Here is a 22,824-nt window from a genome sequence, read left to right as displayed (position 1 = left end):
TATATAGGTGGGTGTACATGTGTGTGTGTGTGTGTGTGTGTGTGTGTGTGTGTGTGTGTGTGTGTGTGTGTGTGTGTGTGTGTGTGTGTGTGTGTGTGTGTGTGTGTGTGTGTGTGCCAATCTTCCCTGAGCATAAGAGAGAGAACATAATACAATAACCCCATAAATGGTGCCAGTCTATGGCAGAGAGTATGTAATGCATCAAGTAAAACGAGGCAGATGCCTTTGGTGTTCATTAATTAGTAAGCTCATGGTAAACATATTTATTCACAATCACTGGTACACTCTTGGTGAACAGTGGTGTACACATTGAACATACTGTCGTGCATTACCTGCTGAACCCATATGAATTGTGAAGATAATGATAAATGTATTAAGATAATGTAATGTATTGTGAATTATGAAGATAATGATAAATCCTTTTGTAAATGGCAATGCATTAATTCCATCATTTACCTCAACTGTTTTTTATAATCTCTTCACTAACCTGTATACAGCTGTATTAATAAAAAATGATGACCAAACCACAACTCAGAAGATGGAGAAGCGACAACATTTTGGTCCATCCTGGACCATTATCAGGTCAATTTAAGACCCACCTATTACTAACTTGGCCAATTAAATGAAAATACATTGAAGATTACATCTTATGAGAGTCATCCATGTCACAATGATCGAAGTGTCAAGTGACGTGGGACAATGGAGACTGGATACATATTATCATTGACAAAATTTGAACTGGAGGCCCATGTAAACATGTTCTGTACTAAGGTCTGGTGTGGATAACAAGAAACTCATTTACAAAAAAGTATGTACAATAATATACACATTATTACTCTGCAGTGTTGATACAAACCTATACCAGTTACACATCTCCCCAGTTAGGGTAAGCATCCTTTATAAAGGTGGCATCATGGCCTCGACTTGTAGCCCAAGATGTGTTCCTCTTGAAGGATTTACAGAGATGGGCAACCATTTATCAAACATTTAATCAAGTTTGATAAATATATAGTGATTCTCTACACCCAGCATCAAATTAGACAGGCCCCCCAACCTTGCAAGCACATCCTAGGATGCTATCTGGTACTAGCATGTACAGTACTAGAATTGTAACTTTATATAATGTGTCTGGCTGCTAAGATACATTAGGGCCTTGCTTGTGGTATAAATTAGGATCTTGCATGCTAGCAAATGCTTGGCCCTTGGCTACCTTCAAATAGGCTGCCGCATTTGAATAACTACGTAGGCCAAAACTCTGCTTGGAATCAAGTACAAAGTCCTGTCTGCTAGCATACAATTAATATATTGCTAGCATTACACCCTGTCTGCTAGCATGCACCAAGACTGCCTTTTGGCATGCATTAGAACTGTCACCTGTAGCATAGTTTTATAAGCTTGTGCGTTTTAGAGAGCATTTCACCAGGAGTCAAGCTGCTACTATTTAACAGGACCCAGCCTGCTAGCATTTAGTTATTATTTAAGTGTGTTAAATATTAAACAGGATCCTGAGTTGTAGAAGTCATTCCAAATGAGAATATGGGACAAGATGTACCGTCTCAAGCAGGTATTAATACCTTCCCTCCGGACACAGCTTCCAATTCCTCATTACTCAATGGTAATCAAAGTACTTGTGGACATTACTCCTATCTTTTCAAATATTCAGGCTTTAAACCGTAATTTCCACTAATTTATCACTAAATATGCCTTTAGAATGTTTTATAAATAAAAAACCTATTTATTAAGTAATGCCCAATAACATTTAAAACTATACAAATTAACACATTTTTGGTCACAGGTACAGGAGAGCAGAGCTTCACTTTCATGGTACTATATATTAAAATACTAGGACTGTGCAGCACAAGTCATAGCAATCACGCACCCGTGCACCATAAATACAGTGTACCGACAATCCTGTACCTGTGCAACACAACAGTTCTGCACCTGTGCAACACAAATCATAGCAATACATCACAGAGCTCTTTCATAAATATATACATAGCCTATTCTCATCAAATTTTAACCTCTTCAGAATAAATCTGTGAGATACAGTATTTGCAGGCATGATTCAACTGTACAAAGAAGCAGCAGATCATGGAGACAATTATGAAGCCTCACAGCTGAAGAATCTTAGCTCTTAGGAGAGATAAGGTCTGGGAGCTCTTAGTGAGCAAACCTGTAGTAGGGGCTGGTAACAGGAGAGTGTCGATGGACCTCGACAGGTTGAGGTGGTCGCAAGCGTGCCTTGGTGACCCTGGCCTTAACACACGAGTAGAAGGTGGAGAGCAGTGCCAGTAGTAGCACTGCCAGCAACACACCAAATGCCAGGATCATCTTGTAGGGTGTCACACAGAACATGTTTTCATCGCTAAGAGAAGTAATGGGAGTCAGTATCATCTTACTTTTGTTGTTAACATAAATATACAGTACATGTAAAATTGCCACAGATTATTAGCATAAACTGTATAAATGCTTATCCTAAGGCTCTAGCCATTCTTGTAATGGACTTAACACATTCATCACTGGATATGGCAAAAAGTCTGAACACAGCAAATGATGTTATCTGGGTCACCTCAGATGTGTTTACCTCAGATCTACCTCAGTCACATGATGCCAGGATCCAACATTCTAAAATACAGTAATAATTACTCAATTCATTATTATGCATTAGGCAATGTGCCTATTTTGTGGAGCTTATGGGTTTGTTTAAAAGTCTGCCTGTTTCAAAAGAAATGCCATTAGGTCAGGTATACATATGGAAATATTTTGAAAAGTTTTATAAATACTGTACTGTATAGGTACAAGTAACTTGACAGATGATTCAAGTCAAACCAAATATATAAAACAAATGAAAACTCATTTTTTTTTTTTTTTTTTTTTTTTTTTTTGAGATATATACAAGAGTTGTTACATTCTTGTACAGCCACTAGTACGCGTAGCGTTTCGGGCAAGTCCTTAATCCTATGGTCCCTGGAATACGATCCCCTGCCGCGAAGAATCGTTTTTTCATCCAAGTACACATTTTACTGTTGCGTTAAACAGAGGCTACAGTTAAGGAATTGCGCCCAGTAAATCCTCCCCGGCCAGGATACGAACCCATGACATAGCGCTCGCGGAACGCCAGGCGAGTGTCTTACCACTACACCACGGAGACTGCTCATGACCCACAATAATGAAGATTTCTTAAAGCATTCTTATGATTTCAATAATAATGACTAGAATTTTAAATGAAGCATCACATGACTATCCTAATTACTGTATGTCTCTTAGAAAGCATGTGCATTTGGAAGGAAAAAAAACAGCTTAACAATTAGTACTTGGCTTTTGGTTAGAGTGGCCAGTTCATCACCCAAAAGTCCTGGGGTCAATTTCCTTGGTAGGACAGTAATGTTTTCGCATGCTTCCTTTCATCAGATTACTCTGTTTACCTAGCAGTAAACAGGTACCTGGGAGTTAGGCAACTGCTGTGGGCTGCATCCTGTGGAAAGCCAGCTAAATGAGCTAAAATCTGGCTGGCTGTGGAAAGCCAGCCAGAGGATGAGCTAAAGCTCTAGGGGTCCTGCCTCTCAACCCTTATAGAATTGGTGTATTGAACTGCCATATGTACATTTAAATCTGTGAATGGTGTCTGCCTCCATCACTTTACTTCTTAGCATATGTATTTGATTTGTTCACTATCCTGACACTGAACAATTTGTTTACAATGTCTCTATGCCTCATTAAAAGTACTTAATTCCTATCTGTGTCCCCTTGTTCTTATACTACACCATACTAGATAATCTTTCCTGACTTTTTTCCATGAGTATTTTATATGTGGTGATCATACTTCCCCTGTTTCTTCTCTTTCCAGTGATGAGAAGTTTAACTACTTTAGTCTTTCCTTGAAACTCATACTTTTCACCTCTGGGACTAGTCTGGTGGCACATCTCTGAGCTTTCCTCTGCACTGTATTGTATTTAACAAGGAAAGGGCTCCATGATGGTGCCACATATTCCAGAAATGGTTCAACATACAGTAAATGGTATAAAAGGTCCTGATGATATTTGTTTAATATAGGCTTCTGCTGACAGGTTCATTTTAGTATAAGCCTTCAAGTCTTTTTCCTAATCTGATTTCAGGACTCCAGCTTTCCTCTCTATTGTACCTTGTTTCCACGTGAGTGTGCATGCATCCATGCTTCCATTCACGATTGTATGCATGTACTGTATGGAACAGTACACTACAGTATATGAATAGTGTACATTTTAGTAATAAATTTTAATTTGTATCTCACCTGAAGAAGTCGACGGAGTCAGTTGGTTCACGGTCTATGCGGTACTGCTTCACCAAGTCTGGTTGGCTCTCTATACCTGGAGCTCGCACTTCCACCGAGTTGAAAACTTCCACCCGGTCCAGCAACCTGCTTGCCAGAGCCCTGTCATTACCACGACTTCCCTGCCAAGCAACGAGGAACAATTTACCAGTGCTGTTGACCTTCAAATGATGGCTTGCAGCATAAGACCTATAGAGGTTCACCCATTTGATAATTGTCACTTTTGAAAATTTATATTAATGCTTGTAAGTCTTAATGCAACCTTCAGAGAGTCACAAAGAAATGGATTCATTATTTGAATAAAATAAATACCGATAACTGCTCATTTGGGACTCTCGCAAGGATATACACAAACATAAACAAAAAAATGTAATCCTTTTTGACCCTACTGCTGAACAAGATGAGAATAGCATGAGGTACCTCATACTTTTGTGTGTATTTATTCCTCAATAAAAATGTGACCCTCCAGGAAAAGAAGACAAGTCTTGAGATGATGGAATAGTTTACCTTGAGTTGTGCTGGTTGGGCCTCCTCTATGTCTAGTATGGGCTGGATGCTGCCCTCACCTGGTCCACCTAGCCGTCTACCCACACGGTTGGTTGTCCGTCCACACACAGGCTGCATCAAATATATTACCGACACTCAGTAAAACTGATAAGATAAATCAAAACTAAGAAGGAATGGAGAATACTGCAGGTAGACCTGACCAAACAAAAGGAACAGACTAACAAAATGGGTGCATGCTTTTAACTTAAGCATATGCAAGGTGATGAAATTCGGAAAAGTGGTGAGAAGTCTACAGGAGCAAGAGAAAGATTTGTACTTCGTACTTTCTCTTGCCTTGGTTACTCTTTACATTTTATCAACTGTGCCTATTCTCAAGCTAAATAAAATTTCTTTCATCCTAAACCTGCTTCCAACTCTACTAGCACTGTGCTATGCCTTCCCTTCATATCTGAACTCAAAACTCTTACTAATACCCTTCGACCTCTTGACATAAAGCTCGCCTTTCATCAAACTAACACTCTTCATACTAATCTTGTTCACACTTCTCCTCCTGTTTCTAATGCTGTTGGTGTCCACTCTATTTCCTGTGGTCCTTTCTTATTTCCATTTTGTCTTCTCAAATACTTTGGGGAACTGGCTGTACATTTAATGACAGACATAAGGAACACAAAAGAAGTATTAAGTCTGCAGATATAAACATTGCTCTCTTCTGTCACGTTAGGAATTCTAATCATCCTATTGATTGGTCTTCTTCTAAAATAATTTTTCCTGCCTCTACTCTTCACAGACACCATCTTGTCGACTCTGTTCTGATACACAACCTACTCAACATGAACCTGAGTCCTGGCTTTGTTGCTGTTGACTCTTTCCTTTCACAGTACATACTCAAATGTTCTAAACTTTCTAACAAACATGACCTAACATAAGCCTACCCATTTTTTTTATCTTTCTCTTTCCTCTTCTTTTACTTTCTCTTTCATTCCCATTTACTCTTTTATTACCCCACGTATTATTACTTTATTACATGTATCTTTTGCCTTGCTTTTACCTCCCTCTAAGATTTCCTCCACCTCACCTCTTTCTTGCCTTACTTATGCCTGTGCCTTTCTCGGCTCTTGACAATCGATTTGATATTTTTTTTTTGTTTTTTGTTTTTTATATGGTCCAAGATGAACTGAAACATCGTAGTCTTTTCATCTTCTAATGTGTGGTTTGGTCAGCCATGTTATTGTGACTCATCATCTGGAGGAGGTATTTCACTTTATATATACAGTACAGTACTGTAATTTCAATAGTAGGTATATTAAGTAGGAAGTAGATTGGAGCCATTGCATTAGACGACTGATAACTGAAAGGCAAGATCTGGGAGCTAAAGCTTGCACTGCAGGCACATATATAGGTAGTCGTGAAAACACACATTCGCTCAGTGGCTCTTGGACCTAAAATCGAGCTCTGGAAAAAGGCCAGAAATTTTAAATATGCAAAAACCAGGAGACAAGGCAATGAGGTGATATGATTACCGTGTACAAAATGGCAAGAATTGACATAATTTATAAAGATCATTTTTTTTTTATATCAGCAGCAAAGAGAAGAAGGTCATAGTTTCAAATAAAAAAACAAAGGTGTCAAAAACTACATGAATTCTGCCTTCAGACAATACACAGCTCCTGTGTTCATATCCCTAAACATGATAAACACACACTCCACACTTTCTCTTGTGCTATTTACACTTACAAGTAAGTGTAAATAGCTTATTCCTAAACACTAATCTTGATTTGAAACTCTTTCAGATGAAATAGAACCCATGAGCATCACACCAAAAATAAATATATTTTTGATATTCTCAGTCAGACTAAATCTGTGCAAACACTTGACAGAAATAAAAAGACCCAATATACAGAACTCACTTCCTAATGAATTTAAAAAATTGTCCAACCTATACTTTATTCAGAAGTAGAACAAAGAAGTACATAATTTCATCTTCCTAGTATCCCAGCTTGTGCTGCTAACTCACACAGTTTATTATTAATGAAATGCAGCATCATCAGTAAAAAAAATTATATCAATTTATAATGTAGTCATTATGTCAAATTCAAATTCTGTTACAGTGTGCATATCATTACATTTATTGGTTAGCTTAAGGACCTCCCTGAAATGTTGCGCACGTTAGTAGCTCTGCAAGAATGTATCGGTCAATCACCACAGTACTGTATGTACTTTCATACCCCAATGTACCTTCATGTATATAAATAAATAAAAGTAACCTACTCCAAATCCTTCGGAGGCTTCAAAATTTTATATGGTAAATATTACAGGAAAGACAGGATGCCACCGGGCATAACTCTAATCTTATAATGACACTTGCATAATTACACACACGAAAGTTGAAGTCATTTCAGTACTAAGGAAAGACCATTTAATAGAGAAATAATGAACATTTGATAATCCATGAGAGATGAATATACAGTACAGCATTATTAATGGAGATAATCATTCAGGCAAATAGATAATACTAAATGACTTGAGGCCTCTGGTAAATGACATTTCAGCAAGAGAGGAACTCTACTGTTATTAAGAGTACTGCTCACAACTTTAATGAAAGACGTAATATCGTAAAGTAAATGAAACAGCATAAGGATTATTGGTCCACACGAGGCAGCTACCATTTATATCCACCCAAATTCATTCATATACATGTCTAACCTACACTTTAAACAATCCAGCAATGTAATGTCTATTATACTACCCAATACCGACTTATCATGATAAAACTAGACCATTGATACTGCATGACTTTAAATTTAAATCTACTGATTGGGAAACTTAAAAGGTAAGAACAGAGAAAATATGTACCATCCAATTCATAAACCTCATTCTTGAGGCCTTTGTGTACCAATACATAAAGCAGACCATGAGAATAAGGGACGGGAATGTCTCATTGTTGTATCACTGCTGGATTGCATATTAACCAGAAAGAATGAAGAAATTTTTGATCTACAGTACCTGCATCCTACAGAGTGATCATACAAAGCTTGAAACTTAATAGAGCAATCATTATGACCAAAAAGATTAGAGAAAGGGAGGTATTGGAGATACTGTACTTAACATTATAAGAAGGTGCTAGGGGGAAATTAAGTGAGTTCATTAGAGGATTTGATTGGGAAGGTTTGTTAACATAAGAGGCTTGGCCTGACAAGCAAGGCATGAAAGGTGTGACATTAGAGGAGTGACATGAGGAGTGTGGAATTACAGGTATGGCATGAGAAGAGTGACAGGAAATCAATCGTTTTGTGTAATCACATCTTTAATGTTTGAATTTTTACCATAATCATTAATGCTACTAATTTTATCATTGTTAAGTAATACAATGAGCCATTATTATTTAACTGTCACTGTGCAAAAAAGGAAAAACTGACCAGACTGCAGGAACCCAGACAGACCAGGACAACGCATCGGAGGTGGAGGTTGTCACGATCTGGGAACTTGAAGGCCTTAAAGGACGCATAGGCCACCTTCACCCCCGTCCGTAGGTTGTTCTTGATTCTACAGGATGAAAACTCTGGTCAGGTATACGTGTGCTAACTGGACAACAAATTTATTTTCATTCTGATTTTGTTACATTTATCAACACAAGAAACTAAAAGAAACTGCAGAAGGCCCACTGGTCCACACAAGGCAGCTCCCATCTATATCCACCTAAACCCACCCACATCATTATGCATGTCCAATCTACCCTTGAAGCAATCCAAGAAGCCCACTCCTACCATGCCACCCGGTAACATGTTCCAAAAATCAATAAACCCCGATTCCTAACCTTGAGCTCCATTTTGTATTGATATACAAATTTAATATACTGTATATTGTGTATATAAATTTTACATTTATTTTCATAGTCCAATAATGAAATGAGGATTGGACAAACTTCTGCTGCAAGTTATGGAGCAAACAATAAAGTTAATAATTCATAATATCCTTTTAAAATAAGGCTTTGGGTTAATATGATGAGCATCTTCTTGTAAAGAATCATTCAAGTGTACTGTGAGGTAAAAACTGTGGTGTCTAGTTAGCAGGACTATAAATATTGGCAGGATGAGATTCAGGCACAAGGAATCAAAGGGGATTTTCAAGCTCCATACAGGGTCATATAAGGTGCTGGATGGGGCAATGAAGATCACCCTGTCCCATCAAGAACAAGCAAGAGAGGGATGTGCATTAAAACTCAGAAGCCTATCCAATCTGTCTCTTTGCATCACAAATGGCTGCCAAAGGAGGGTTTTTAGAGGCTGCTTGTTTCCCTGTCTGACAGTGTTGCTGCATGTAGATCGCCGTTCAATCCCTGACCGTCCAAGTGATTGGGCACCATTCCTTTCCTCCCGTCCCATCCCAAATCCTTATCCTGGTCTATTCCAAGTGCTATATAGTCATAATGACTTGGCACTTTCTTCTAACAGTTCCCTTTCCCCTACTCACACCCAGCATATGACAACATCACCATATCTTTAGTTTTCAAGAGTTCAACCTCATCACTTAAACCTTGGCTGAAGATAACCTAGGCTGTATATTGAAAAGTAGGGACAGAAAAAGAGGTTCTGGGCACAACTAAATGATTCTGCTCATAAAGTTGTTAGTTTATGCCACATTACATCTAGATTCACAAGGCTGAGAATGAGATCAGTGTATACAAAACACAGCTACAACATGATATGGACCAATGGATGAATACTATCATCAACAGTGACCTCTGAACCAACACTGATTGATGCAATGACGAACTTGCAAATCGACATTGTTAAAACACCAATACAAGGTCCATGAAACTGACCTCCTTGTTTGATGGTCCATTGCAGTTTCTCATCCCAGAGATGGCTTTCCTAATCTTGCCAGAAACAACCCTGAGGGGTTGTTTCTGGCAACAATCACTCTCAAATCTGGAATAAACTGCCATGTTATGTGCAGACCAATTGAGATGACACGTAAAGTGTAGTAGGGGATCCTGCTAGATGACATAATTGACCTTGAGGAAGAGGAAGGTCACCACAAAAGATACTTTGTAAGTAGAGCTTCTGGCAGAGGAAGGAAAGATTCGAGGTACACTTAGGTATGTACTATCATCCTCAAGACTGATAAAAACTGCCAGGTCACATCACACGTAGTGCCCCAGCCGACACCTCACCTCATCCTACATGGATATATACCATTACAGTAGATCCTCAATTTAACAAACGTTGATTCTGCAAATCTCCGGTTGAAATGCACACTTTCTGGACTGGATTTACTCACTTGATTCCACAAACAAGAGTTTGCTGAACAGGGGGATTTGTTTATGATATTGGGACAAAGTTCACAGACTGGTGGAAAAGTTGCCCATCATATCATAGGATACAATTAAAGATTCCCTTAGTGAAATCAGCCTATAGAGCATGGGAAATATGATGGTATGAATGGTAACTCTCTTAATTGGACTCCAATCACCTTTTAATGATTTTCATAGATGGACATAAGATTAGAAAAAAATTGGGGTCTTGTGAAACCCATTGACCATATTTAAAACAAAATTGCATGGTTCTTATTTACAGAATTTCCAGTTTCACAGGGTTTCATTTGGGAAAATATTGGTCTTCTTCCTTTGAAAATGAGTTTTCATGGCTAGGGCATAGATAAATATGCTAGATTTTTTACCAAGAGAAGAGAATTTCCTACACAACCTGCCGAGGCCACAGGTGGAGGGTAAAACTAACCTGAGAGGCGGCATGATGTCGTCATCAATGGCACATCCATGTTCATCAATGAGTTCCTGGCTCTGGTCGCCAGAGCCATCATGAGCAACACAAGAGGTAATACGGGTGTCAAGACCTGGACTCTGGCGCACTTTGAGCACCATGGTGGTGTCGTCACCAACCAGTAGGAAATCCAGCACGGGTTTTCCTGTATCAATGTGACATATTACTTAGTTTATAATATTACAAAACAAAATCATTTCTTTCTATCTAGCTTACTCATTCATTTTCTCACTCACACAAATCTACTTAATTTTATGATAGAGCCACAGAGATTTTACAGGAGAGATGGTTGGGTTGACTATATACAGTATATCTAGATCTAAAAAGGCTTTTTAGACCCTTTCTGTAAATATCACAAGAACATGCTGGAGGAGTGACAGGGAGACTGTTGATAAGGATGAAAACTTTCTGACAGAAAGATCAGAGGCAATGTATCTGACTGGAGGAGTGTTACTAGTGGATTCAAGCTAAAGAAACAAAGGTACCAAAAAAAAGTTAGAAAATTTTCTTTTGCAGACAGACAGACAGACAGAGTGGTAGATGGTTGGAACAAGTGAAGTGAGAAAGTGGTGGAGGCCAAAACCATCAGTAGTTTCAAAGTGTTATATGACAGAGTACTGGGAAGACGGGATACCACAAGTGTAGCTCTCATCCTGTAACTACACTTATGTAATTATACACATATAGTACACACAAACAGAAACACATACAAACATATGTAGCTTTTGTGCAGTCATTAAACAAGTCAAATTCCCATATGTCAATATTATCTTTTTAAATAATTTTTTGTCCTTCATTGCCAGATCCATTCATTTTAACACAAATGCTATGCATTTTGTATACAGTATTTTGAATCAAAACTAACTTAGCAAACTAACCTAAATACATCAACTATTCCACAGTACTGCATAACTTACCTGAAATTAAATAATTCAAATATGTCATTATTGTGAAATTTCTAAATATTGTGTAGTAACAATGAACAGTATAGTACAGTACTGTACTGCCATTGTGAACAATGAGAGATACTTACCATCCATGGTCAATATAGTACTGTACTGCCATTGTGAACAATGAGAGATACTTACCATCCATGGTCAATATAGTACTGTACTGCCATTGTGAACAATGAGAGATACTTACCATCCATGGTCAATATAGTACTGTACTGCCATTGTGAACAATGAGAGATACGTACCATCCATGGTCAATATAGTACTGTACTGCCATTGTGAACAATAAGAGATACTTACCATCCATGGTCAATATAGTACTGTACTGCCATTGTGAACAATGAGAGATACTTACCATCCATGGTCAATATAGTACTGTACTGCCATTGTGAACAATGAGAGATACTTACCATCCATGGTCAATATAGTACTGTACTGCCATTGTGAACAATGAGAGATACTTACCATCCATGTTCTTGCCAGCAACAATATCCATCCAGCATGACACGGGCTCCAAGTTTCCTTCCGGCCGCTGGCTTTCTGTTCCAAAGAATTATGTTTTTAGAATATTTTCCCTTTGGCTTGCCAAAATACTCGAACAACTTTTAATTAATTAATGCTGATTTAGTAGTTATGGTAACTAAGTGATTATATAACTATCTGTAAGTGAAACGAATACCCACCATTACCCACAGCCCATAATGCATACCATTGCAATAATAATAACTATTTATATAGAAATAATATAGTTTATATTCATAAAGTTTAATAAATTTATAATTACAGTACTCATACATATTGTAACACTTTTAACAAGAAGCCCGCTGTGTCAGTAACTCACGCCAGAGGAGCAGCTCTGGGGGAGTGCTGACGGGTTGCCAGTCCTTCATGGGGTCGCCTTGGGCCCGGTTCCTGAGGGACAGGTTCTTATGCCGTTGGGAGACTAGGTGACCCTGCTTCGTCCCAACACTACTGGTGGTAAGGCTCGTGCCTCGACTGGAAGATGAGGATGAGAATGCCCTGTTTGAAGAAGCAGCAGTCACAATAGCTGCAATAGAGTTGTTTTTATCCTTGGTGCGGCCAGCTCTCCTTTCATTGCCTGTGAGAGCATCCTTGTTAACAACACTCATCTGCAAGAGGTCCAGATGTGAGAAGGAAATCAGACACCACTGTATGCATGAGTCAATATATGAAAAAAGTGTACTCAAATATTGTTATAGCTGCTAACTAGCTATTACTTGCTACAGTAGCATGAATGAAGCATCATTAATTCAGTGACAAATTTCAACAGGTTTCACCCTGCAAATACAAGAGATAATTGTATACATAGTAGGTAATACTGTATTTCAAAATGCATTTTCCATAATTTCAGATTAGAGTAGATACATTTGGGTCCAAATCTTTTGTTCCATCTCCAGCTGTAGATCAGATAAGAATAAAAGCATAAGAATATAGGAATAAAGGAAACTGCAGAAGGCTTGTGGTCCCATATGACACAGCTCCTAATTTGACTGTCTTGGCACTGATCAGAACCAGAACTTTTACTCATAACTTAAAACAAATCTTTACAGTATTAGTAGGAAATAACAAGAGTTCATGCCATACACTATTATGGTGAAACAAACTGAACAACACAAAATTTTAAAATAGAATTGCAAAATATATTTTCATGTACAGTACTGTTTTAAGTTAGAATAATCAGACTTACAACATAAATTATACAAATATAGATACAAAAGAAACCCGTACATGAAAGTTTGACATCATCCACAGTTCTGGGGTTAATCTCTATCACTTATACACACATCTCATATAACAAAGATCAGACTCCTACAGGATTATGTGAGATAAAGGTTCCTCACAGGGATTTAGATTGCTTAACAACAAGCTATCTCATTTTTTATACGAATTCATTAATAAAATCAAACATCAAGCTAAAGGTGTCTGCATTTCCTTACTGACGAGCTCCATTATTCTAACCTGTAGACATGACATATCATTGTACCAATCACATATTTCAAAATGTGTTTTCTAAACATTACAATATTTGTAACAATGATAGTAGTCAACAAAAAATGATTGCCTGAGAAAAATAAAGCATTCAATGCAATGAAATGCTCCATTTTTCTGTTACTATTACAGTATAAAGGTTAATTTTGTAATCATTATTTAATAAATCTTCTGGATATTTTATGCAAACTGAATCTATTCATTCAGTGCTTCCAATCAAATGGCAACAACACTTGGAAGATGAGCTTGTGATTGTGACCTGTATGATATGATATAACAGTGGCATCAACAACTTAAAAGTATCTCCATGATACTTACCCAAAGAACCTAACCTCAATGAACTGACCTGTGCAGCAGCCTGCAGTTCTCCTGCATTACGGTCCAGCTTACAGCGTATGTGGACCTGCTCGTCGATTACCTGCTGCACCCACTTGTCAAACTGTATGTACACCAGGAGTTCGTAGGTGTGGTGTCCAAGCTGGGGAAAACAAAAAAATGAGCTGTTAGAAATATAGTGCACAAGCTAGGAGGTAGTAGTAGTAGTAGTAGTAGTAGTAGTAGTACAGTATTAATTTTCTGAGCTTAGGGTCCCCTCAATTGTTACCAGAGCCAGAGCCCAACAGGTTCACCCAGGAGACCATTCATGAGTATGCTCTGCGATTAGGAAAGTAGAGGCATCAGGTGGAAGGAAACATGGCCAACCATCTGTCCTACTACAGGAATCGACCCAGGAAACATTGGTTGTGAGCTGACAACATGGACCACTGCATTACAGGACCCGTAAAATGTCTCAGCTGATGCATAATACTGTACTGTTATGCACTAGTTGAGTACACTCTAGTCTCAACTAGTGTACTATGACACATTTGAACCTAACTTGACCCAGCAACTGACCTCGTCATCTATGACTTTGACCCCACACTTCTGAGCAGGGACAGTGAGAGAGGTGATGGTGGTGCCCGTGCCCATGACCCGACACCTGCTGGGGTAGCCGCGAGCATACACTGACCCAGAGAATGATTCTTCTGTTCGTACTTCCACTGTAAGTGATCCACGGGAACATTTGCTTGTAACACCTGCAAATGTAAAAAAAAAAAAAAAAAAATCCTGAAAAATCTTTATGCATCTGTAGTCAATCAAGAAAACACATCGCCTCTGAAAATTTGTGCAGCCCTCTTAATCATCAGGAGACAACATACACACTTTGAGAAATGATTATGAAAGATTAGAAGATATCTTGGCTGATAATAACTACAAAAAAGCCCAGTTCCATAAGCAAATTAGGAAAAAATAAGCATATGAAGGCAGTTCACCAGAACAGCACTGAATCTTGTAGAAAATTTTTATATATCTCCTTAAATGTTAAAACAACACACGTGAAGTTCATATAACTATAAGAACGTAAAAATTAAGGTAACTGCAGAAAGCCCAATGGCCCATACTAGGCAGCTTCAATGAACATTTGTTCCCTAAATGTTGAAGTGATCATTTTGGATTGGTTGACAATACAGGCTTGAGACTGAAGGCAGTGGACCCTTTATACTGTTATGCTGGGGGGTAAACATTGCAGCCTTAGTACTGTACTATATCAATGAGGTGTTTTATATATAAGTCTAGCATAGAAAATTATCCAGCAGTTATTTGTAGACTTAAGAGCATTATTATGATGTGAAATCATTGTCATTCTCATAGCTAGAGCACTCAATATGGCTCATTATTCCCATATGATACTCTAAAAATAATCCAAATACCTGCACAGCACCATTTGTTCCCACACAGGTGGGCGTGTGATGCCACATATATACTGTACACAGTAAACCTGTACATACCAACAAACTTATTAGAGAGCGCTGACTTGCTGGAGGGTGAGTGACGCTCCTGTTGCTGCTGCTCCTCTGGTCTCTCCCCAACTGCAGTCTGTTGGACACAGTATAATTTACATAATTTGTGAGTGGGAAATGCAAACTTTTCTCGAATATGAACAGTGTTGATCAGTCCTCAGGAGGAAACCCACACCACGTTAGAATACATTAGGTTAGGAAGATTAGGATAGGTTTGATCAAATTTGTTACTTTTAACTCAAATAAAAAAAAACTCATATATATAATATACAGTAATTTCAGGAAAGCTCTCCTTGTTACACAACAGTGTATGTATGTATGTATGTATGTATGTATGTATGTATATATATATATATATATATATATATATATATATATATATATATATATATATATATATATATATACAGTATATATATATATATACAGTATATATATATATACAGTATATATATATATATATATATATATATATATATATATATATATATATATATATATATATATATATATATATATATGTCGTACCTAGTAGCCAGAACTCACTTCTTAGCCTTCTATTCAAGGCCCGATTTGCCTAATAAGCCAAGTTTTCCTGAATTAATATATTTACTATAATTTTTTTCTTATGAAATGATAAAGCAACCCTTTTCTCTATGTATGAGGTCAATTTTTTTTTATTGGAGTTAAAATTAACGTAGATATATGACCGAACCTAACCAACCCTACCTAACCTAACCTAACCTATATTTATAGGTAAGGTTAGGTTAGGTAGCCAAAAAAAGCTAGGTTAGGTTAGGTTAGGTAGACGAAAAAACATTAATTCATGAAAACTTGGCTTATTAGGCAAATCGGGCCTTGAATAGTAGGCTGAGAAGTGCGTTCTGGCTATTAGGTACGACATATATATATATATATATATATATATATATATATATATATATATATATATATATGTCGTACCTAATAGCCAGAACTCACTTCTCAGCCTACTATGCAAGGCCCGATTTGCCTAATAAGCCAAGTTTTCATGAATTAATTGTTTTTCGACTACCTAACCTACCTAACCTAACCTAACGTAACTTTTTCGGCTACCTAACCTAACCTAACCTATAAAGATAGGTTAGGTTAGGTTAGGTAGGGTTGGTTAGGTTCGGTCATATATCTACGTCAATTTTAACTCCAATAAAAAAAAATTGACCTCATACATAATGAAATGGGTAGCTATATCATTTCATAAGCAAAAAATTAGAGAAAATATATTAATTCATGAAAACTAGGCTCATTAGGCAAATCGGGCCTTGCATAGTAGGCTGAGAAGTGGGTTCTGGCTACTAGGTACGACATATATATATATATATATACACACACACACACACACGTACTGTATGTGTGTGTACACACTATTCCTCAGGGGAATACCATGGGAAACAGAACTTAGAGACAAGAATGTGCAGGTCATGATGGATTTTGTCACCCAAAAGTGCCAGGAAGCTGCAGACAGGTTTATCCCCGTCCAAAAGGAGAAAAACGAAAAACAACAGTAAAACCCATGGTTCAACCAGGAATGTAAGGTAGCGAAACAACTGAGTAAAAGAACATGGAGAAACTACAGAAATAACAGAACACCAGAGAGCAGGGAGAGATACCAGAGGGCCAGAAATAAGTACATCAGAGTGAGGAGGGAAGCAGAGAGACAGTTTGAAAATGACATTGCGAGTAAAGCCAAGACCCAACCAAAGCTGCTCCACAGCCACATCAGGAGGAAAACAGCAGTGAAGGAACAAGTGATGAAACTGCGGAAAGGGGAGAACAGATACACAGAGAATGACAAGGAGGTGTGTGAAAAACTTAACAAGAGATTCCAGGAGGTCTTCACAATAGAACAAGGAGAAGCCCCTGCACTAAATGAGGAGGCGGCAAACCAAGCAACCTTGGAGGAATTTGACCTCACCAGTGATGAGGTCAAAAGGTGTCTGCTGGAGACAAAGAATGTGCAGGTCACACATGTGACAAAGGCTGTTGGGCCTGATAGAATCTCACCATGGATACTAAAGGAAGGTGCAGAAGCATTGTGCCACTCTCTATGGTGTATAACAGGTCACTGGAAACAGGAGACTTACCAGAAAGTTGGAAGACAGCTAACGTGGTCCCAATATACAAAAAGGGTGACAGGCAAGAGGCACTGAATTACAGGCCAGTTTCCTTAACTTGTATACCATGCAAGGTGATGGAGAAGACTGTGAGGAAAAGGCTCGTAGAGCATCTGGAGGGAAATAACTTTGTAACGCACCACCAACATGGGTTCAGAGATGGTAAATCGTGCCTCACAGGTTTAATAGAATTTTATGACCAGGCAACGAAAATTAGGCAGGAAAGAGAAGGGTGGGCCGACTGCATTTTCCTGGATTGCCAAAAAGCCTCTGACACAGTACCCCATAAAAGGCTGTTAAAAAAGTTGGAGCAACAGGCAGGAGTAAAAGGGAAGGTGCTCCAGTGGATAAGGGAGTACTTAAGCAACAGGAAACAGCGAGTAACGGTGAGGGGGGAGACAACAGGCAGGAGTAAAAGGGAAGGTGCTCCAGTGGATAAGGGAGTACTTAAGCAACAGGAAACAGCGAGTAACGGTGAGGGGGGAGACATCAGAGTGGCGAGATGTCACCAGCGGAGTCCCACAGGGCTCAGTACTTGGACCCATCCTGTTTCTAATATATGTGAACGATCTTCCAGAGGGTATAGACTCATTCCTCTCGATGTTTGCTGATGATGCAAAAATTATGAGAAGAATCAAAACGGATGAAGATAGACAGAGACTACAGGATGACCTGGATAAACTGGAGGAATGGTCTAGAAAATGGCTGCTAAAGTTCAACTCGGGAAAGTGTAAGGTGATGAAATTGGGCGAAGGGAGCAGGAGGCTGAACACAAGGTATCATATGGGAGGGGAAATACTGCAAGAGTCAAATAGAGAGAAGGATCTGGGGGTTGATATCACACCGAACCTGTCCCCAGAGGCCCACATCAAAAGAATATCATCAGCGGCATATGCTAGACTGGCCAACATAAGAACTGCCTTCAGAAACTTGTGTAAGGAATCTTTCAGAACCCTGTATACCATTTATGTAAGACCAATCCTGGAGTATGCAGCTCCAGCCTGGAGTCCATACCTAGTTAAACACAAGACAAAGTTAGAGAAGATTCAGCGGTATGCCACCAGGCTCGTCCCGGAACTGAGAGGATTGAGCTACGAGGAAAGGCTAAAGGAGCTGAACCTCACATCCCTGGAAAACAGAAGAGTAAGGGGAGACATGATAACCACCTACAAAATTCTCAGGGGAATTGACAGGGTGGACAAAGACAAACTCTTCAGCACGGGTGGGACACGAACAAGGGGACACAGGTGGAAACTTAGTACCCAGATGAGCCACAGAGACGTTAGAAAGAATTTTTTCAGTGTCAGAGTAGTTAATAAATGGAATGCACTACGAAGTGATGTGGTGGAGGCTGACTCCATACACAGTTTCAAATGTAGATATGATAGAGCCCAGTAGGCTCATGAATCTGTACACCAGTTGATTGACAGTTGAGAGGCGGGACCAAAGAGCCAAAGCTCAACCCCCGCAAGCACAATTAGGTGAGTACACGTCTCGCTGAATATGACAGCATATTCCGTATTTAATATTTTCTGATTTAGGGCTTCTATCCCTCTTACTAATGCTCTTGCAAGAGCATTAGTAAGAGGGATGTACTGCTGGTGAACAGGTACATCAGGGTGAAAGAAACTGCCCATTTGTTTTCGCCATCGCCGAGCTCAATCCCCAGATCCTAGGATTATGAATCCCAAGCACTGTTCACTCAGCCATCAAGTCCCCTATGTGTGTTAGTGGCTCTGCATGAATGTAAAAATACCAATCTAATGTAATCTCACCAGCCCATTGTAACTTCTTGCAAATAAATTATTAATTATTATTATTATTATTATTATTATTATTAATTCCCGTTGCTATTTTGTGCGTAGTGATCATATACTGTGTATATATGTATATATATATATATATCTTGTCTTGTCTGTCTGTCTGTCTGTCTGTCTGTCTGTCTGTCTGTCTGTCTGTCTGTCTGTCTGTCTGTCTGTCTGTCTGTCTGTCTGTCTGTCTCTGTCACATGTAAACTACCTGTATGGAGACTGTTGTGGGCCGCTTCTTCAATCACTTGTGACATAAAAAAGACTTCTGATATATGTATTTGTGTAAAGGAAAAAGAAAATTGTTTAACTACACAAAATTATTACTGGATTAGCTAAAAAAAGAAAAGAAAAAAAGAACTATTGGGTTAAATTCCTGAACCCATCATGTGCCTCTGTAGTCCCTTTCCACCACCGTCCACGGCATGGGTATGGGGTGCGTAATAAATACAAATGAATTAACAGTTAAGTCTGTATGGCATATCAGGGGTATCTCACGCCTGCAAGAGTGTGGGCGCCCCACTGGGTCACACACAAGTGGCCCAGCAGCGTGACCTCGCCAGAAGCGTGACCTCGCAACAGCAGCGTGACCTCACCCAGCAGCGTGACCTCACCCAGCAGCGTGACCTCACCCAGCAGCGTGACCTCACCCAGCAGCGTGACCTCGCAACAGCAGCGTGACCTCGCCCAGCAGCGTGACCTCGCAACAGCAGCGTGACCTCACCCAGCAGCGTGAACTCACCCAGCAGCGTGACCTCACCCAGCAGCGTGACCTCACCCAGCAGCGTGACCTCGCAACAGCAGCGTGACCTCGCCCAGCAGCGTGACCTCGCAACAGCAGCGTGACCTCGCACCAGCAGCGTGACCTGGCACCAACACTTACCATCACCAGGAACGCACCCAGGACCACAGCTGTCAAGCTTGAAGTTCGGCCAGCCATAATACTTCAATCTGTGAAAAGAAATGATCATCATTTGTATCATAATTGTCTAATATTATTTACATAATTATATTTGTTTTTGTATTACCAGGTATTGTAATTTCCGCAATATTTAATGCTGCTGACGTATCCCAGACGCTGCCTTAATCGACTGAGAAGCAACAAAGACTTTTGTTCTGTTTTGCAGGGATATTCCTGCGCGGTCTCTTAGCCTCTGGCTAATGAATAGTGACTGATGATGATTGCGGGCGGGTCAGAAAATGGTTGGGCGTGATTCCTATCAACTAATGCTCCTGTTCACCTACCAGTCCACAGGAAACCCCAGGAGTCAAGTCGGCTTGTGGGGGGTTGCATCCTGGGGAGGGTCAGTAGTTTGACCTTGGTGGGGAGGTGGGGGAACTCGATATAAGCCTAGCATGTATCTTGAGGTTATCTTGAGATGATTTCGTGGCTTTAGTGTCCCCGCGGCCCGGTCCTCGACCAGGCCTCCACCCTCAGGAAGCAGCCCCCGACAGTTGACTTAACACCCAGGTACCTATTTTACTGCCAGGTAACAGGGGCATAGGGTGAAAGAAACTGTGCCCATCGTTTCTCGCCGGCGCCCGGGATCGAACCCTGGACCACAGGATCACAAGCCCAGTGTGCTGTCTGCTCGGCCGAATGGCTCCGCATATATAAAATGGTTTCCTGTTCCCCGACACAATGAATTATTGAATTATAATGAATGATAGTGATGATGGATACAGATAATGGATGGTGATGACATGATAATTGATAGATGATGAATGATGATTTATGGTAATGATGAAGGATGACGTTGAAGGGTTGGCAATATAATGAATGATGATGGGTGAGTGATCATAATGATGTATGATGATGATACTACTTGACGACGATAAATAACAGTGATCCTGGATGATGATGATGATGATGGATGAAAATAATGAATGAAAATAATGAATGATGACGCTAGATGACGGATGCTGCTGTATGACAGATGATAATGATTATGCTGGATGATGATGGATGACGATAATTATGCGGTATGGTAATGGTGGATTACGATAATTATGCTGGATGATGATGATTGGTGATAATTACGTTTGAAGATGATGGATATGAGGGATAATGACACCGATGATAATGCTGACAGATGACGTTTAATGACGGTGACAAATGATAATGATGCTGAGGATTAATGATGACGACAATGTTGGATGATATCTGATGATAATGGATGATGATGCTACTGATGCAGCAGCGGCGGTGGAGGGGGGGGAAGGAAAGGGGAAGGGGGAAGGGGAAGAGGAAGGGGAAGAGGAAGGGGGAAGAGGAAGGGGGAAGAGAAGGAGAGGGCTTGAAGAGACTGACCCAGTGACCGCTGGTGTCTACTCACTGGAGAGCGAAGCCTCTCCTCCATCCACTGGAGTTGAGGAAGGTGAACATTCCTCCCGCCCCCACGCCCCCATGGAAGGGGGGAGGGAGAGGAGGGAGAGGGGGGGAGGGGGGATGGGAGGGGGAGGAGGATTGCGGTTAAGATAACAGGAGATGCTTGATGGAATTCATGCCACGAGTTCTGAAGTGATGATTTGCGGGTCTGATGAACTGGTCGTCTAACAAAGGAAGGCGAAGCTTGTAACGGAGATTAATGTATTTGATTTACCTGAAGGGCCACTAACCCTAGTGGCCTCGACGAGGACAGGAAGCCGGCGGTTTGTCGAACCCTGTAGCCAGCACCCCTGTGGGAACCTTGTGGCCAGCACCCCTGTGAGAACCCTGTGGACAGCACCCCTGTGGGTAGTACAGGGCCAGCACCCCTGTGGGTAGTACAGGGCCAGCACCCCTGTGGGTAGTACAGGGCCAGCACCCCTGTGGCAACCCTGTGGCCAGCACCCCTGAGAACCCTGTGGCCACTAGTCCCATAACACACCTGGGACCCACACCTGAGGGGCCTGGTAGCCTGGTGGATAGCGCGCAGGACTCGTAATTCTGTGGTGCGGGTTCGATTCCCGCACCAGGCAGAAACAAATGGGCAAAGTTTCTTTCACCCTGAATGCCCCTGTTATCTAGCCGTAAATAGGTACCTGGGAGTTAGTCACCTGTCACGGGCTGCTTCCTGGTGTGTGTGTGTGGTGTGGAAAAAAACCCAGTTGATTGACAGTTGAGAGGCGGGTCGAAAGAGCAAAGCTCAACCCCCGCATACACACAAATAGGTGAATACACCTGGAAGATTTCTGTAACATCGTGTTCTGCCCAGAGGCTCTGGTGCTTCAAGGAAGCCTGTGTTCCTAGTGTTATCCTGTTCTGTACTCTCCCTACCACCTGTCACCTTGTCTCCCAACCTATGTAACATGTGATATTATTATCTGTTGGTCCCCGTGGCGCAGTGGTAAGCCACTCGCCTCACGTTTCTTGAAGGATTTGGCCTGGGTTCGTATCCTGGCCGGGGAGGATTGATTAGGCGCCAATCCTTAACTGTACACCTATGTTCCCCCAGCAGTGACTGGGTACCTGGTTGTTAAA

The 22,824-nt window shown here is 40.3% G+C and overlaps 1 protein-coding gene across 2 annotated transcripts in view; it reads right to left on the bottom strand.

The window, feature by feature from the left end:
- Positions 1 to 22,824, bottom strand: part of LOC123773336 (uncharacterized) — a 41,683-nt gene continuing 18,859 nt past the window's right edge. For both annotated transcript variants that reach the window (XM_045766984.2, XM_045766983.2), the window contains exons 2-12: positions 20,245 to 20,312; positions 15,389 to 15,476; positions 14,454 to 14,635; positions 13,906 to 14,037; positions 12,391 to 12,679; positions 12,015 to 12,089; positions 10,555 to 10,741; positions 8,233 to 8,359; positions 4,817 to 4,927; positions 4,271 to 4,431; positions 1 to 2,365 (exon numbers count right to left, since the gene is read on the bottom strand). In XM_045766984.2, coding sequence (XP_045622940.1) covers positions 2,161 to 2,365; positions 4,271 to 4,431; positions 4,817 to 4,927; positions 8,233 to 8,359; positions 10,555 to 10,741; positions 12,015 to 12,089; positions 12,391 to 12,679; positions 13,906 to 14,037; positions 14,454 to 14,635; positions 15,389 to 15,476; positions 20,245 to 20,301 — 1,614 coding nt within the window. In that variant the 5' untranslated portion in view covers positions 20,302 to 20,312 and the 3' untranslated portion in view covers positions 1 to 2,160. The remainder of the gene's footprint in view (positions 2,366 to 4,270; positions 4,432 to 4,816; positions 4,928 to 8,232; positions 8,360 to 10,554; positions 10,742 to 12,014; positions 12,090 to 12,390; positions 12,680 to 13,905; positions 14,038 to 14,453; positions 14,636 to 15,388; positions 15,477 to 20,244; positions 20,313 to 22,824) is intronic.

Source organism: Procambarus clarkii, chromosome 89 (genome assembly GCF_040958095.1).
Source record: "Procambarus clarkii isolate CNS0578487 chromosome 89, FALCON_Pclarkii_2.0, whole genome shotgun sequence".
In the NCBI taxonomy this organism is placed as follows: domain Eukaryota; kingdom Metazoa; phylum Arthropoda; class Malacostraca; order Decapoda; family Cambaridae; genus Procambarus; species Procambarus clarkii.
The sequence above is the reverse complement of the archived record's forward strand: the minus strand, read 5'-3'. Positions and strand labels throughout refer to the sequence as shown.